General features: G+C 36.2%; 1 protein-coding gene across 8 annotated transcripts in view; it reads left to right on the forward strand.

Annotated features, from left to right (window-relative positions):
• The window catches only part of LOC131149256 (dihydroorotase, mitochondrial), a 56,194-nt gene that overhangs the window by 10,820 nt on the left and 26,544 nt on the right, over positions 1 to 18,830 (forward strand). For 3 of the 8 annotated variants that reach the window (XM_058099543.1, XM_058099542.1, XM_058099547.1), the window contains 2 exons: positions 16,297 to 16,442; positions 16,605 to 16,786. In XM_058099543.1, coding sequence (XP_057955526.1) covers positions 16,297 to 16,442; positions 16,605 to 16,786 — 328 coding nt within the window. Of the gene's footprint in view, positions 1 to 13,624; positions 13,802 to 16,291; positions 16,443 to 16,604; positions 16,787 to 18,830 lie in introns of those variants that run through there. The other 5 variants (XM_058099548.1, XM_058099545.1, XM_058099544.1 and 2 more) reach the window with 5 other exon arrangements.

The raw sequence follows: 18,830 nt of genomic DNA on the forward strand, positions 1-18,830 counted from the left end.
TTTACCCCACGGTTAAATTCTATTTTGATCTCCCACTACGTGTTTTCTGGTGAGTAGCCTTTGTTTAGAATGTGTCAAGCAATATTAGTAAGTTAGTATTTTCCTTGGGTACTCAAATGTTTCATAAAGGGTACAAGTGTTATTGTCCTTAGACTGGTAAGCTTTTTATTAGTAGAGATGTCACCTTCCATGAGTTGGTCCCATTTTACCTCCCTACTGCTTGGCAAGGGGAGAATATGGTCGATCCCGAGCAGTTCTGGAGTCCTAATCAAGTTCTAGATCAAGTTTCTATGCCAATTGCTACGCCTACTGACGTGTAGGAATATGAAATTATCACAGAACACCCTAACTTGCAGCCTAAATAGTCTGACCACCCTGTCCTGCGGCCTGAATAGTCTGATCACCCTGACCTGCGGCCTGAATAGTCTGATCACCCTGTCCTGTGGCCTGATCTCCTGCAACCTGAACATGCACCTGGAGACATCCTACCACCAGACACTTTGCAACCGGAGCCTAAACCAATAGGCAGCTTGCAACAGACTAACTCTGCTAAATTGCCAAAAACATTAGAGTTTTTGACATACTAGAGAAGGAGACACTAATGATACCAGACAAAGAACCAGGCACAATTGAACCCATTCATTCCTCACAAGATCCCTTGGATGCAATAGAGGAAAGTTTATCTGAAGGTGCATACTCAACTTTAGATTTACATGGTGAACTTGATATGCCTATTGCTATTAGGAAGGGGGTTCGAACATGCACTAAACATCCACTGTCAAATTATGTATCCTATCATAGACTTCGACTAGTGTTTAAAGCTTTCACTCCTAGCCTAACAAGTTTTTCCATTCCAAAGAATGTCATAGAGGCACTTCAACAGGACAATTGGCGGAAACCAGTATTTGAAGAGTTGGGCGCGTTAGAAAAGAATTAGATGTGGAAGTTGTGGACACTACCAAGAAGAAAAAGAGCAGTTGGTTCCAAATGGGTATTTGCAGTAAAGTCTAAATTAGATGGAAGTGTTGAAAGGTTCAAAGCACGCTTAGTACGTAAAGGATATACTAAAACTCTAGTTGTTGATTACTTTGAAATTTTTGTCCAATGGCTAAGATTAATACAGTTAGAATCCTACTGTCTCTAGCAGCAAATCTGGATTGGGAATAAAATAGTATGATGTTGAGAATGCATTTCTTTGTGGAGAACTTGAGGAAGAGGTCTACATGGAAATTCCACCAGGGCTAATAGGAGAAGATGTAAAGGGGAAAGTGTGTCACCATCAGAAATCCTTATATGGACTAAAGTAGTTGTCTAGAACATGGTTTGGGAAATTTACAAGGTTCATGAGAGGAATGGGTTATAGGTAGAGTCAAGGTGATCATGTTTTATTCATTAAACACTCCACAGGTAACAATTTTGCTGTCCTGATTGTGTATGTAGATGATATTATTGTTACAGGGAATGATAAAGAAGAAATGGAGAATCTGAAACTGAGGATGGCCTGAGAATTTGAGATCAAAGACCTCGGAAATCTAAAGTATTTTCTGGGAATAGAAGTTGCCACGTCTAAATGGGGTATTTTTATCACTCAAAGGAGATATGTTCTTGATCTATTAAAAGAGGTTGGGATGGAAGGAAGTAGACTAGTAGGAACTCCAATTGAAGCAAATGCCAAGCTAAGAGTGAATGAAGGGGGTGAAGTAGTTGATAAGGGAAGATATCAGCGCTTAGTTGGTAGATTAATTTACCTATCACATACTAGACTTGATATTGCTTTTGCTATAAGTTATGTAAACAGGTTCATGCAGTGTCCTGGTAAAAAACATATGGAAGCTGTGAATCGAATCCTAAGGTATTGGAAGTCATGCCTGGGAAAGGGCATCCTGTTCAAAAAACATGATACACTGAATGTAGAAGTCTATACCGACTTAGATTGGGCAAGATGTCTAGATAGAAGATCCACTACAGGATATTGTGCGTATATGGCGGGAAACTTAGTTACATCTTACATGGAAGAGTAAGAAGCAAAATGTTGTTGCTAGATCTAGTACAGAAGCAGAATTTTGTGCCCTAGTTAAAGGATTAGATGAGATACTGTGGATTAAACTAATCTTGAAGGACCTGCGAATGAACATCAATGGAACCATAAAGCTTTACCATGACAACAAGTCAGCAATCTCATTAGCTCACAATCTGGTACTACATGAAAGAACTAAACATATTGAGATTGATAGACACTTCATTAGTTAGAAAATTGAGTCTGGAGAAGTGTGTATGCCATACATCCCTACAGCTCAACAAGTGGCAAATCTGTTTACTAAAGGGTTAGATAGGAAGACTTATGAAACTCTGGTGGGCAAGCTTGGAATGATTAACGTCTATTTGCTAGTTTGAGGGGGAGTGTTGAAGATCTGCCGCATATGGAAAGCTACCATTCTCGGCAACTCTAAATATAGATCGTGCTGAGAATCGCAATTAGTGTGTCCTAAATTAGACTTTCCTAATTAGCTATAATTTCCTAGAATTAATTGTATAGAGTGTAAGTTGATTTCTTTCTATTTATAGGCACTTGACTTTATATATAAAAGCAGCAGTATGTAATGACATTATACACAACATAATAAATAAAGTCATTTGTTAGTTTTTTCTACTCAACATAATATAAAAATTCATTCATTAGTTTTTTCTATCATCATATTAAAACTTCTCTTAGTCACGTTGTGCTATTGCTCTATACTTGGTTGCGTAACATTCGACAGATGGGTTTTCACTACTGTTTTTTTTTTTTTAAGTTAAATGCAAGGTTATCAACTTTGATGTTTAGGATAATGGGGCTTTTCAGATTTCAAAATTTGTTGGAAGAAATTGTTTGTGCTAATCATGAAATACTAAAGAATTTGATTGGTTTCGGACATACTGGTATAATTTTAGATGGGACCCTATGGACTTGATAAGGGTTTAAGGGGTATGCTTTTGCGAGTGGTGGGAGGTTTCATTGTGAGTTATGGGAGGTTTCGTTGTGAGTGGTGGGAGGTTTCATGCAGATTAAACTTTTAGCAAACATATTTGGTTACTTTTTGTGCTTGTAAAAAATTAGAGAAAATTGTACAAGCCAATTTGTTTTACTCTGAAAAGGTGCAAAGGCTTTTGAATGGTGGAAACTTCTCCTGATGGTTAAGAAATTGTCAATCATAGGTGGCAATAGCAGAAAGAGGGCTAGTTGCTTGATGATGCAATGTGAGAAATGTGGTTTGATAAACACTTGAAAGATTGAAGTAGGAGAGAAAGCCAGGGGAAATCAAAAGTTTCTGCTTGGCTCGTACATTGACGTCCTTTGGAATTTTTTGGCAGAGGATTGTGCTCTTTTTGTCATAGTTTAGGTCCACAATCATTGGGATCCTTTTGTGCCAAAAGAGGAAGGTTTGCGACTATATAATACTCAAAAAGGAAGATATACTTCTTGTTATGGAATATTTGGAAGATCGGAGAGTAATTGAAAATTCAAAAACTTTGGGCCTTTTATAGGTGGGCACATCGTGATGGGCCCAAGTAATGGGCCAAAACTCCCGAAGGATTTTGGTTCGACAAGATTCAATAGTTTTTTTTGTGGGTTTTCACTCTATTGAAAGTGGAAATGAGTTGTTAAAAAGCTCTCTTTAGTTGGGTAGTAGCCTGCTTTGAATGACAAGAACCCATTGCCAACTTCATACAAAAGCCCATCAAAATGAGGTTGAAAGGGAATGGAACTCACACTGCCAAGAGTCATGGAGAAAAGTACTCGGTAGATCCTTCCATTGGCACACCGGGGCGTGGGGGTGAGGGGAAGGGGGAAATAGTGCAGCTAGTGGATATTTTCTAGTTAAGACCGATGGAGACTCAGATGATTTGAACCCAGTAGAAGAGACTAGCACAAGATTCTCTTGAGGAATCTAAGGAGAAAATGAATACCTGAATTCTAGGTTTGTTGAGAAGGCAAAGAGATTAATTACAGAGAGTGATGAAGTTTCAAGCCCGAAGAGTGAATTTGGTAGACTTTGAAGAAACTCCAGAATGCATTGAGGTAGGGTTACATGATGAAATGATTCTACATGCTCCCTTTAGCTCCAAAGAAGTCAAGCTAATAGAAGAAGCGTATCTTAAGTAGAGTGACGACTTTGAATTGGATGATATGCATGAGGAGGAAAATTGTGAGTTAAGGTGTAATCCCAAGATGGGGGTGAATTGAGTATTTTAAAATTTAAGTGCAGAAGCTTAATCAATTTTAAAACTTATTTAACACGTGCTCTAAATATTTTAATCACCACAAAACTATTTCCAGCAAACAACTATACCAATATCAAAATTGCTAGATATAAGAAAACTTGAATGTATATATCAATATGTAATCAGTCACAAACTATGGATAATGCTTGCAGCAAATCAATATTAATAATGAATATACTTAGCCACACTAATATTTATGCTAGAGCTTAAGTGAGTATGATATCAACAGATTTAATCAAACTTAAATATTTAAACCATTCACAACATTCACAATATTCACAATTCTAAAAGAACCATTCACAGCATACACAACATATATATTTCAATATAAATATGCTTGAAAAGTAAAAAGATAAGGGAAAGAGTGACACCGGAATTTTTTACAAGGTTCGGCAACCATGCCTATGTCCTTGCCTCAAGCAACTTGCTATGAGGATTTCACTAAACCCTCCGTTTCAATAGGTGGAGCACCTCTCTCCGTTCAATAGGTGGAGCACCTCTCTTCTTCAATAGGCGGAGACACCTCTCAAGTAAGAACAATCCTCTTGCTTGTCAATGATTCACACCCGAACCGTCAATTCACAAATAAATCAATAGCAGATTTTGTACAAGAAGAAAACTCTTTTAACAGAGCAGATTTGTACACACTAAAATCACTATGATACTCTCAAAAAAATATTTGCTACGAAGCTCAAGAGTTTTACTGGGTTTTCTGGATTGAAAGCTTTGAACTTTGAAGTCTAAAACCAGAAAATAATTTTCGGAGAAAGGGAACGGCACACAACAGTTTTTCAAATGTAAAATCAATGTATTGCTTGCTATGTGGTTGCCCTAACACAATTAGGGTTAGCCTTTTATAGTTAGGTTTGAATTCTAACAGTTTGTGCAAGTTTTGGTAACAATATATTTCAAAATCGAAAAGATATTGTGCTGTTCTCAAAACATATCGTGTGCTTTGGTCGACTGAACTAAGAGTTCGGTCGCCTGGACCAATTAAAATTATGAATTTCGAAACAGGTAGTAGCCTTTCGGTCAACTGAACTTTACGTTCAATCGCTTGAACTTGTTCGGTCGATTGAACCTGTGGGTCGGTCACCCGAACCAATATTGTCTGGACTTTAACAATGGCAGTAGCCATTCGGTCGACTGAATAATAGGTTCGGTCGCCTGAACTCTCTGATGCCAGACTAGTTAGTTCGGATTCCTGCATTCGGTCGACTAAGCATAAGCCTTAGGCTCCTGAACACCCTGAAATTCAATGATCTTTATCATTTTGATTCCAAAACTCATTTGTATCCTTTTGAAAAGATGTTTGGACTTTGAAAAGATATTTTCCAAGTTGTTAAACAGGTCTCTAGGTCCAATAATTAATCCTAAAAGCTTCACAACAAACATAAGTTTGAGAAGTACTTATATGAGACTTATTTTACAATTACACATGGAATACAATCCAAGTCTTCATGTCTTTAAGCTTGATCTTTATCCAAGCTCTTCTTCAATAGCCAATCTTCATTTTTCTTGTGTTCTTCATGGCTTTATATTTAAAAATCATTCATTTGGCTTGTAAGCTATAATACCTATAAGTACACTTGAAGCACAATCAGATGCCTTGGTTTGTCATTATCAAAACGAGATTAAGTCTTGTTAGGCCAACAAAAATCACCTACTATTTGAGGAGATTTGAACATTTGAGGATAAATACTTGCAACTACCCCCTTTGGATAGGTTCGAAGGACTCTTAGCTCTTTGTGGAGGATGTGTCTTGTCTCGCTAACAATGGAATGCAAGAACTAGAGCATGTAGATCCATAAGAGGGTGTAGTTACCCTTAATCTTTCTTTTTCGTCCAATTATCAGGGTATAGATTTTCTTGGGTGTAGCTATAGGTATCCTTTTGGGTAATTTTGTACCTCTTTGTTTGGCCTCTCCTATCAAGCATATATTTCTAAGTACATGTAATGTGTTTCTTAATTCTAGAAAAGGTATTTTGCCTTTGCCCGCAAAAGATTCTTTTAAAAGGAATGACTTTTGTCAAAGAGTATTAGGTTATAAGCTAGACCATTAACTTTAGAACCATTAGGGGATGGTAAAGAAAACCGAGACCTATAGGAGTTGTTAGATAAACTAGGGTGTAGTTTAGCTAATTCTCTTGGGCAAAAATTGAAGGTTAGCTTATTGACTAGTTTTTAATTCTCTTGAGCAAAAATTGAAGGTTAGCTTATCCAAGAGGATGCAAAAATTGTCTTCTTCTATCAATTATGGGAAAAACGGAAGAGAGGTGGGTTAATAAGATGTTAGAATAAAGAGTTTGAGTTGAAACATTTGAGGATTAGGTAATATGGCTAAGCATCACAAAATTAATGGGGTATTTGCTAAAATTTTCCGTGGTATTGTTTTGTTGCAAGAAACTAAGTTAGAAGTGGTGGGTAGTCTTCTTATTAGTAGTATTTGGGTTTCTAGATTTAAAGATTGGGTGTTCCTAGCTTTTATTGGCTCATTAGGGGTTATAGTGGTTGTCTATGGTAACAGAGTTGCTTGAAAAGTCGATATCTTATTGAGTTCCTTCTTCATTTCTGTTCTCTCAGATGTCATATGATCTAAATTGTCCATGCCTGAGGGGTATTCTGGGATGAGCTAATAGCAATCTATGGTTTGTGCTCTCCCAATTGGTGCTTAGGTGGCAATTTTACCCTATGCTTGGTTCACAAAATATCTATTCCTAGGAATATATTAGTATAATAGGTTTGTTATAATTAGTTGTATTAAAAACTACGTTGATACCACAAAATAACTATGTGAAACTTTTTATGAGTACATTACAAGCTTAGACAAGGAATAACTATTTCCAAATTTCATCATGAGAATGCCTATTCCTTTCTTATTACATGTTGAATGAAATAACAAGGAACATACAAGGAATAGCTATTACCTTGATTCCCAAAATTTTCACTATATTCCATCTTATTCCAAGAAATAGCTATTTCGATAACCAAATGAGTCATTAGTGTAATCAGATCCACTAATGAGAAGATGGTAGGGTCTAGAATTACTTCTAGTATGAGGAGATTTGATAACTTTATTTGGGAGTGTGATTTACGGGATCTTCCTCTTTCTAATGGCAATTTTACCTGGTTTGCAGATGGTGCTAGGCCTGTTGCCACCAGAATTGAGAGATTTCTTTTCAATGTAAAGTGAGAGGACGCTTTACCACATCTTAACTCAAGAGGTGGGCCCTATGGTCTCTAATCATTGTCCCTTAGTTCTTGAGTCTAATCTTCTAAAATGGGGCCGAACTTCGTTTAGAATTGAGAATATGTGGCTTACTCACCTTGATTTTTGGGGTTGGCTAGAGAGTAGAGAGTGGTTCCCGGGGGGGGTGGGGTGGGGGGGTGGGGTGGTAATGTAGAAAGTTTTATGAGGAGATCGAAATTCTTGAAACATAAACTTAAAACTTGGAATATGGAAGTTTTTGGGGGATATTCAGTCTAGGAAAAATGACATTCTTCAGGAGCTTGTTATGTTAGAAGGTCTTACCGAGGGGTGAGGGGAATCTTTTAGTACATGTTTGTAGAAGAATTTAGTTGATTAATGAGTTTGTGGGGAAGATATGAGTTGGGGGCAGAAATCTAGGATGAAATGGGTTAAGGATGGGGATTGTAATACGAGATTATCTCATAGGGAAGCGAGTGGCAGTAGGAGAAGGAGTTTTCTAACAGAAATGGAGTATGATAGGGTTTGGTAACTAGGATCTGGATCATATTGCCTCTAATTACTGACTTCTCTACAGGATATTTTCTAAGGAGGATCATAGGATGTAGGAAGAGTTAGGATTGAGGAGCTGAGTTGGTGCCCTATCTTGAGGGACAAAGCGGATTGGCTTGAAAGGCCTTTTGAGGAGGAAAAGAGAGGCATTGTGTTTGAAATGGATAGAGAGCGCTCTAGGATTGAATGGGTTTACGGTAGCGTTTATTTCAAGATTGTTGGGATTCTTTGAAAGGTGACCTTTTTAGGGTCTTTAATGAGTTTTTTTTTTTTTTAACAAAGGGGTGGTCAGTAGAAGTCTTAATTCCACATTTGTTACCTTGATCCCTAGAAAAGATGGTGCTACTAGAGTGAGAGTGAGTGACTTTAGGCCTATTATTTAGGCTACTTATGTTTATAAGATTTTAACCAAAGTCTTGATGAGGTAGCAATGGTCTTGGTGGATACCATATTCTATAATCAAATTACTTTTCTGGTTGAAAGACAATTCCTTGATGCTGTGTTGGTGGCTAATGAGGTGGTTGAGGATACTGTTAGAAGAAAAAAGAGGGGCTTGGTTTTTAAACTAGACATTAAGAAGCTTATGGTCGGGTTAGTTGTAGTTCTTTTGGATAGAGTGATGGATAGAAAAGGTTTTAAAGGAAGATTGAAGAACAGGATCCATGGGTATCTCTCCTCTAAGGTCTTTTCTGTTTAAATTAATAGGGAGAAGTCTTGGATTCAAGCTTCTAGGGGCTGAGGTAGGATGATCCCCTATCATTCTTCCTTTCCACATTGTGAAGGAGGCTTTAAGTAGATTGATTGATAGATGGGTTGAAAGAGGTCTGGTAGAAGGGATTAAGGTGGGCAATAAGGACTTGCCCTTTTCTTACCTTGAGTTTGCAGATGATACTTGTTATAAAGTTAGAGATGGAGGAGAGAATAAGAAAATAAGAGAAAAAGAGAAGAAAAGAAGAAGAAAGAGAAAGGAGACGACAGTGTCCTGGAGTCTTACGTTCAACTCTAGGTCTATTGTCTTATATTATTAATAATGAAAAGATATTTGTGTGATGAAAACACCCTTACTTACACTACATAATTACTAAAATAATCTATCACTTCTAACACTCCCCCTTAAGTGGGAAGTGTATAACTATCACCTAACCCCAACTTGTCACAACCACTAGACCCCTTCTTAAATAACACCTTTGTGAAAACATCACCTAACTGATCCACAGGTTTGCAGTCCTTACAACCTTCTTCAACAAAGCATCCATCACAAAATGATGTGTTTTGTCTTCTCATGAAACACTGGGTTGCTAGCAATATAAATGGCAACTTGAGTATCGCAAAACATATCTATAAGCTTCTTAAGTGATAGCACCATCAATGTGATCTTTGTGTAGCCTCGTGTCAAACTTTCAATTGCTCATGATGATGGAACATTTCCGTCTCTTCTTTATCTTTCTCAGTGAAGAAGATCACATGGTACTCAACTTGAAATGATTAGCAAGAGGTGAGCTAATTACTTCAGCCTTGTCCTTTTTTATATATTTCAAGCCGACAATTTATTTCTCATCATATATGCAAATCCCAACCTTTCTGATCTTAATTAGGCCAAATATTTCATTCTCTATCTCTGATTCCTTCATGGAAAAAACTTGCTAAAATCTTTCAACTTCTGCATCTTAGCATAGCAACCGACCATTAGCATATCATCAGCACAAAGCAGTAAAATGAGAAAATCACTATATGAAGATCTTTTAATATAAATAAATGAAGTAAAAGGCTAAGCATAAGGCGAGGTGTTCAAATATATAAGAGATGAGCCATTAGCTTCAAGGGGTTGAGGCGTAAGCCTTTTGAGAAAATTTTTTTAGATCAAAATATGTAAATAAATTAAATATATTTTTAAAGTAAAGAAAAAAAAAAGAAAATAATAAATAAAATGTAAAAAAAAATCATATATAATTTGTAAGATACTAAGTAAATCATGCCAAGAAATAACTATAACATTATAAAGTTAAAATTATTTGCAAGATCTAAGATGCAACTCTCAATTGTTTCGGAAAGGTTGAGGGTCAAGAGTTTTAGAAATCAACTCATATAACAACATTCCTTTCATAGACATGTAGTTTAAAATTTTCTATCCAAATCTAACTCGATATTCAAAAAATAGGTATGCCCAAACTAAAATGATGCAAAGGGCGTGCCTATTGCACAGATGCATAAGCTTCAATGTGTAATATGTTGGTATTTTTTGTATTTGGTATTTTAGACTGAGCCTCGAGGTGTTTTAAGCATGCCTTGTCTTCTTGACGTGAGCATTGATTGTGCCTTTTAAAACATTGATAAAAACAGAAACGGCGAGAGGTAGTCTTTGCATAACCATGTTTTCTATGACTGAAACTTTCTTTATCATTGCCTCCGCGCTGGCTTTAATCCATACAAACTGTTCTTTAGCTTGCAAATCAGATTTTCTTTTCCTTTCAATTGGAAACCTTAAGTTGATCCTATATATATCTTCTTTGAAGTTATAATGGAGAAAGACGGTCTTTACATCTATCTGCTGTATCTCCAAATCCATATTAGCTGCCAAACTTAGTACTACTCTGATGGAAAACAACTGCACAACTGGGGAACAAGATATCATCAAAGAAAATTCTCTATTTTTGGCTGAAGCTTTTGACAACCAGCATTGCTTCCTATTTAGGCCATGAACAATTCACTCCAACCTTTGATCTGCATACCCGTTTCTTATCTAGTGATCTTTTGCCTTTAGACAACTTTACTAATTTTCAAAAGTGTGGTTTCTTGTGTAGAGATTTCAAATGCATGGTCATCAACCATGCATTTTTATGCTTGTGTTATGGCCTCTTGATAGCACCTTTAGTTCTCTCCTATGACTGAGCATTGCATATTCATGGGGGAATACCTCTTTGAAGGTTGATATTCGCTTGTTGATCTCATCAAAGGAACCTCATTGGCAATACTGTGTGTTTTACAACTGCCATCTTTTTTTTTTGTTGATAACAATGTGTTTTACAACTGCTTAATAGCTGATTCAATTGCCTTATCCCTACTTTGCACGAGGATCTATCACCATTGGTTCAACCTAAACATTCTGCATTATCTCCATCCTAATATGATCCCAAAGGAGGAGGAATTGAATCCTACTCAATCAAATCATCACTATATGGCTTTATTTTTTATTTTTGTAATGAAAATTTCATATCTTTAATACTTTGGTCTTCAAAATATACAACATCCCTCCTAATCAATTTCTTTTGAAGAAGTTTATGGGATCTGTACCCAAAATTATGATGTCCTTGTCCAAGATAAAAACATTGCTTGGTCTTGGCATAAAGCTTTGTCTTATCATCCTTGTGAATCTGCACAAAGGCTTTGCAACCAAACACTTCAAGTAACTGTAGGAACATCTTTCCCACTCCAAACTCCTTTTGGAACATTCGGTGTAAGGGAATGCAGGAGAGATTTATGTAGTGAATTGTTGTGCTCAATGCCTCCCCTCAAAAGGCATTGAGATACCATGCATATCACTTCCTCTTATGAGATTTAAAAAAAAGAAAAGAAAAGGGATTTTTCATTGATAAGAGGAGAATTTACTAAAAATGGAGAAAAAAGACTTCTTCCTTCAAAATTCTGGATAATCCTGAAAAAATAAACTAATAAAACAAAAAACTGGAAAAAATATAATAATTGGAGCAGAAGATTCCTCCATTCTTGCTGAACCTCTGAAAAGATGACTCCCTTAAAGCAACCAATGCCAACACACCATAAAGAGGCCAGGTGATGAACACTCTCCCACACCAGCTGCCAATTCAATTTTCTCCCTGAAAAAATCTGTTTATTGCACTCCAACCATAGTCTGCACAACAGAATTTCCAAAGTGCAACCCTCTCCTTCCTTCGACCAAAACCCTCAGAAGAAATAGACAACAATTCCTCCACCGACGCCGGGCAGACCCAAGATTCTCCCATCATGCCAAGTAATTTATTCCAGATTCTCCAAGAATAATCAGTGTAAAAATAGATGAGGTGCTGTTTTAGAATTCAAATAACATAGCACACAAACATCTAGAGATAAGGCCTTCAAAGGTCTTCTGATCTGCTAGGTTATTAATATTGATTTAAGCACAATCAACCATATGAAAGCCTTTATTTTTTGGGGGGAGCTTTGGGCTTCCAAATAAATGAATATAGGAAAAACAAGATTGGAACGAGTCAAAAAATCAAAAAAGGATTTACAAGAATACACTGCTGAATGATCCAAAACCCAAGACCAAGTATCTTGAGCTTAAGAAAGATGACAATTGTTCAATAACAACAACTAGGATGAAAGTTTGAACAACTCTCCATCATTAAGAGATCTTCTGATATAGAAGTTCCAAGAAACTAGAAGGCTACTCGAGTCAACCACAAAGAAGGAAATCATACTATCTTGCCTTGAGCTCAAACGAAAGAGATGAGGAAAAGATGTGGCTAGAACATTGTTGGCCTAACAGGGCTTTCGAATCTTATTTTGATGATGACAAATCAAGGTAATTTAACATGTTGTGGTTTAAGTGATGATGTTTGAGGAAACCAAACATTAAGAAGTTCAAAAAGTTCAAGCATAAGAGTCCAAGATCACAAGTTTTATGAAAAATTGCATTCCAAAGCCAAGTGATCAAAAGAAAGCTCAAGAAGGTTAAAGACAAACAAACATTATGAAAACTTAAAGAATATTGAAGCTCAAGACAAGATGGACTCAAAGCAAGATATACATGAAGACTTCAGGTTTAGAAAAGTTTTAAATCTTAAGGAAGTCTTGTGTAAGTACTTCAATTAAATGTCAAAATGAATGCTTTGAAGCTCATTAGGGTTAATCATGGACTTAGAGACCATATTTTGAAAACCTCGGAAAATACTTTGAAAAGTATCAAAACAAGTTGGCAAGAGTTTTTGAAAATAAGTTTTAAAACACAGGTTTTTAACTGCCTAGGCGATTGACCCTTGACTGGTCAGGCGACTGATATTTATGTTGAATTAAAATTGGGAAGACACTCGATAGTATAGGCCTAGGCAATTGACCCCTGTGAGTCCTGACTCCTTACCCTGTTTTGACCTTGATATTACGCTGAATTTCAAAGTCTAGGCGACTGACCCCGAACGTTTAAAAGTTTCCAAATAATGTTGCTTGTGCCCTAAACTTTGTCAAAACTTGGGAAACACTCCAAGTAACTTGGGCAACACGAAAATATGACTATTTAACTCTATAAATACATGATTTCACAAATCAAATCATATCAAGAATTCAAAACAGCAATCAAGCTTATAATTCTCATAGTCTTCCAAAAGCCTTCTTGCTCACATACTTGCTGGAGTTTTTCTAAGACTTGTTGAGTTATTTTTCACCGATCTTTGAGCATTAACTGTGAGTTTGATCAATCAAAAGAAAGATCCCGATGATATATTCTCTGAGCTTCAATTCTATCCTTCATTGATATTTAAATTGAAGTATTTTTAGTTGTGCTATAACTTGTACTAATTTGCTCTTTTTGAGAGTGATTCTTGTACGCAAGAAGTTTTTCTTGTTTTCATGTTTTCTTGACGGTTCAGGGCTGTTGAATCGTTGTACTGAGCGTGGGGTATCGTTTAGAGAGGAGTACTCTATCCTATTGAAGGAGTGTTGTAAAGGTCTGCTCTGCCCGTAAAGGAGTGGTATAGTGAAATCCTTAAATGTGTTGCCTAAGGCAAGGACGTAGGCGGGTATAGTTGAACCTCGTAAAAATCTCGGTCTCACGCTCTTCCCTACTCTCTTTAATTTTCTGCACATATATCAACTGCGTGGATTGAATATTGAATTGCTGAAAATTAATTTGCTTTTGGGAATTTCGGAAACTGAAAGGGAATATGCTGGTTGATCAATACATATTGCGGAAACCATAAGGGAGTACATTGATTGATTAACACCTAAGACTCATTAGTATTGAAAGCGGTTTATTTAATTTCTGAGTTTTGGATACTTGGTTGGAATCTTTATTTCTTTTTATATTGAAATCAAGCTTATCTTGTTGAGTGAGTTGACATATTCAAAAGCTGAAATCTTGGAAGCACTGCTGAAATTCATACATCGTTTAATTGATTAACTTGTGGATTTTGTTGGCTTATTGATTGGGTGTTAGTGGATTGTGTTGGCTTATTGATTGGGTGTTAATTTAAATTGCTGCAAGATCAAGTTGATATACTTTGTCATAAAGATTTAAAAGTGAATTTGATTCTTAGTTGATATTGTAATCGAAATTCAAACCATCCTTGTGTGATTGCTAAAAATACAATAAGTTGGGAAAAGAATTTATAAAAAGATTTCAAAGAAACTTTTAAAACCCAATTCACCCCTCTCTTGGGACTACACCTTACTTTTCAAATTCCCCAATCATGGATCTTTCTAAAATTGAAACCCTCCCCACCACGAATTTAATGTGAGGAGTAAACAATGGATAAATTTTAGAAATAGATCTCCATGGGCTTTCCAATGAACATCACAAACTAACACTGGTAACCCACCCATTCTCACCCAAACCATACTTCTAATCACAGTATGCCGAAGGGAGTGATCTTCTAGGGGAAAACGCCATAACCACTTAACTGAAAGGGCGATGTTTGTAGACACCAAATTTTCAAGACCTAGCCCTCCCTCCAATTTAGACCTACAAACCACCTCCCACCATGCTAAATGATCCCTAAAAAAGCCCCTGAATCTGGACCATGAGAAATCCGTCATGATTTTCTCAATCTTCTTAGCAATCCCCACTGGAATCCTAAATATAGAAAAATAATATAATGAGATAATAGATAAAGAGGCCTGGATAAGGATTATTCTACCCACAAAGGAAAAAAGTGCCCTCTTTCAACTGCTAAGCCTCTTAGCCACTTTCTGCACTACTGGATTCCAAAAAGTGCTCACTTCCTCTACATGAGTTTTGTTCATCATTTCTGTCAAGCCGTTAAACTGAGGTCTTTGGAGTTTTCTTATGCTAGATTGCTTTATCTTTGCAGACCTTCATAGCACTCATCAAATGGTCCTGAATATTATATCTGTGGCTGCACTTTAGTATTCTTCTCATCTCTGTTTCAATAGCAGACTGAAATTGCTTACAATACTTCTAACGCTTCCAATATTACGATGTCTTTAGTATTCAAGGTCTAAGCCTATGCTTGCTAAAATGATCATAAAAAAGGTGACACAATACAGTGCACCATTAAGTGTTCCAGTTTTCGTAGGACCATATCCATCTAAATGCACAAAATATAAAACATTATGCACTTTTAATGGAGGTATGATTTTAAAATTCACTTTGCTTTCCCATCCAACAATGTTCATAAGGCTTTAAAGACATGTCTTCTATTTCCGAAAGAGACTTTTTCTTGACTAAGTAATCAAATCTTTTCTGGATCATGTGTCCAAACCTCTTGTGCTATACCTCTATATATGAGTCATTCTTTACTAAATTAACTGTACCTTTAAACAACTTTGTTTGCATTAAATAAAATGTAGAACACTTTTTATTACTTTGGCTATAGCCATAGGTCCTTAAGACTTGATCTAATATCTAATATATGTCTCACATCTTTAAGGATTAACCTGTTGTCGTGATTGGTTAGCAAGCACAGATATCCCATGCTAAGAACATTAGACATGCAATCATTTTCCATGCTCATGTCACCAAAATCATTTGGTGCAAAGGATGAGAAGAAAATTTTCTTAGTGGTGGCATAATTGGAGGCACCACTGTCTATTGCCTGCTAGCTTCTTGGCAAATAAGGTTGATCACATTCTCATCTGAATCAATGCAGAACCCTTACATAGTAGTTGTAATCCTGTTTTTTCCATCATCCTTTCCTGTTATTTTTATCTTTTCTTTTCTCTGCTTTTTCTCCTGCTTTTGGCAGTACTTCCTTGCATGATCCTTCTTGCCACAAGCATAACATCCTAGTAAGCTTCACTAAATATAAATGGGCCATCCTCTACATAGGCGAGAAACTCAACCCAGTATTAGTGAATGCTGTAATTGCATCATTAAATGTTTATTTTTTTTTGGGTGAATCTCATGTTTTAAAGTGTTCTAAAGAGACAGGTTTAAGCATTTTAATACATATGAAAATTATCTGGAGTTCAAATATTATAGGGAGATGAGCACAAGTGGTTGTCTTGAAATTCCATAGCTTTTTGCTTGTAATTATTTATGGCTTCCTACCTTTCCTTTGTGCTAACATGCACTATAGTATAGGCACCAAAGCTCCCTTTTGCAAAGATTAAAGGACCCAATTCTTTCATAGCTAAAGGAGTAAAGATGGAGCTTTCTTTAACGCGACCTGATGATTGGCATCTTCATCTCCGTGATGGTGACCTTCTTGAAGCTGTTATCTCCCACAGGTATTTTTATTTTGTGCAATCATGTACTTCCATATTTGACTAGTGTTATAAATTCTATATGCTTGGGTTTGATGTTGATCTTCTTAGATTTACATTGATTCAATTAATTATTTACTAAATGGTTTTGACTTTGATTTTATTTGATGATGATTTTGCCAACAGTGCAAGTCATTTTGGGAGGGCAATTGTGATGCCAAATTTGAAGCCCCCCATAACCACAACAGCTGCTGCTGTAGCTTACCGCGAATCCATATTGAAAGCACTGCCTGCAAATAGTGATTTCACTCCTTTGATGACACTTTATTTGACTGACAACACAAGTCCTGACGAAATCAAGCTTGCCCGTGAGTCCAACACAATTTGCAATTTGAAGGACCGTGTTGTTTCTATTGTTATGGCAATAACTATTCATTTTCCTACTTAAAGTTTCTGACTGTATAACCTGAGTACCTGAGATTTTTGGGTTTTGTTCTCTCGTAGAATGAACGTAATCTTTACAAATGGAATATTACTTGTGAGGCTAATGGTTCTTGTTTTCCTTTATACTCGTATTCAAAGCTAAAACTCCATCTAAGGTTAGGGCTTTGTTTTCTTTGCTATTCTTAACAATATTATTACTAATGATTGGCTTTAGTTCTGCCATTAATATAATTCTTTTCTTATAAAAAAAGGTGATTGGCTTTAGGTTAGAAGACCTTTGGAAGCTTTGTCTCCAGCTCAGCTTTCTTTGTTTCTAAAGGAATGAAATGGATACTTTATTTTTGCATTGCCTTTTCTCTTGGGACATTTGGAGTAGGCTCTTTGTTCTGTTTGAGTAGTATTGGGCATGTCCTGCTTCTTTGGAAGGCTTTTTCCTTGAAAGACGCAAGGATTTGGGAATTGCAAATTGGAAATCATAGTGAAAATAATTAGGAGATGTGCCACCTTTGGTCCTATGTGGAGTATTTGCTTGTAGTGTAATTATAGAATTTTAAGGGGAGGCTGATGGATTTGGATTTGGTGTGGAGTAGGGTTCTTTTTTTGACTTCCTATTGTGTTTCGATTTAGATTTATTACCAATGGTGTGGGCCATACGGCTCATTGATGTGCAACAAAATTGAAGGGCCTTGCTGTTTTATGTTTTTTATTTTTATTTTTTTAATTTATTTTTTGTTTCAAGTGGGCCTCTTGCTCTCTGAAGTGCTGTAACTTTTCTTCTATTCTAATGTAATTTTTATGTTTTGAATCTTACAGATTTATTTTAAAAATATATGTTTTCATTATTTTAGTGCTTTGTTTATAGAAAAAAGACAAAAAAATTTCTCTGATAAAATATTATCATCTTCCATGCATGAAGGTCTGATGTCGTGTGAAATTCTTCACTTTTTTGCCAACATTACCAGGCCAGACTTATCCCACGGGCCATAACAGGCTCCATGAGGATCATGGTTTTTGTGGGGTTTTGAAATCTCAAGCCACAGTTCTGTTGCTGCTTATTGCAGCTCAGTTTCCAATTTGTGACATTCTATAACTTGAATGCTGAACTGTGTTTACGCCCTGTGATGTTGAATCTCATAATGGGCTGATAAGATTTTATTTTTTTAGTAGTTGCAGGCTAGGTCAGGTGGAGGGGAAGTCTGGGAGCACATACCAACATGGCTAAATGTAATAATGCAGTAGCATATGAAACTTACAGGCACACTTCGCTCCAAAAGCCTTGGTGATTTTTGGGGGAACGTAATCATGCTTGTAAATTACTTTTGATACCCCCGCCTAATCACCTATCCATTGCAGGAAAAATTTCTGGCTGTTGAGGCTCAGAATTTATTCATTTTATTTGTTTATTTATTAATTTATTTATTTCATTTGGGGGAGGGGGGTTCTGTCTCTCAAATTTTGTTTTTATTCTTTGAAAATAACCATTTGTGTGTGAAGGCATCTTTCTTCTATTTGTTGAATTTGGATGACTTTTTATTGAACTTCTTTTTCTTCTTTTTCCTCTTTTATTTTGTTGACCATTTCAGCACCAGGAACTGGAACCTTGCTATTTGGGCTGTACTGTGTTTTTTCATGTCCTCTCTTTAATAATTGTCTCTTGCTCTTTCACATTTGATTTGTGATCTTCTTTCTTTGGACTTATATCCACGACAATTTCCTCTCTTGTTCATGTGAAGTTTGTCCCATGAAATGGTAGAAATTATCAAAGCTGTATTTGAAAAAGAATGAAATTTGGATAAATTTTAGAATTGGCAATTCTCACAGTTGATGATGGTTTATTATTCTATCTATTATTGGTGCTAGATTTATTGTGATGAAGGATTTTGTTGAGTTAGATGCATTTTCCTTTCTTATGGAGAGCCATCCCAATGAATGTCCCTTTGAATTTTCTTCAATCTGTAGATTAATTAT

Source organism: Malania oleifera, chromosome 2, assembly GCF_029873635.1.
Source record: "Malania oleifera isolate guangnan ecotype guangnan chromosome 2, ASM2987363v1, whole genome shotgun sequence".
Classification (NCBI taxonomy): Eukaryota; Viridiplantae; Streptophyta; class Magnoliopsida; order Santalales; family Ximeniaceae; genus Malania; species Malania oleifera.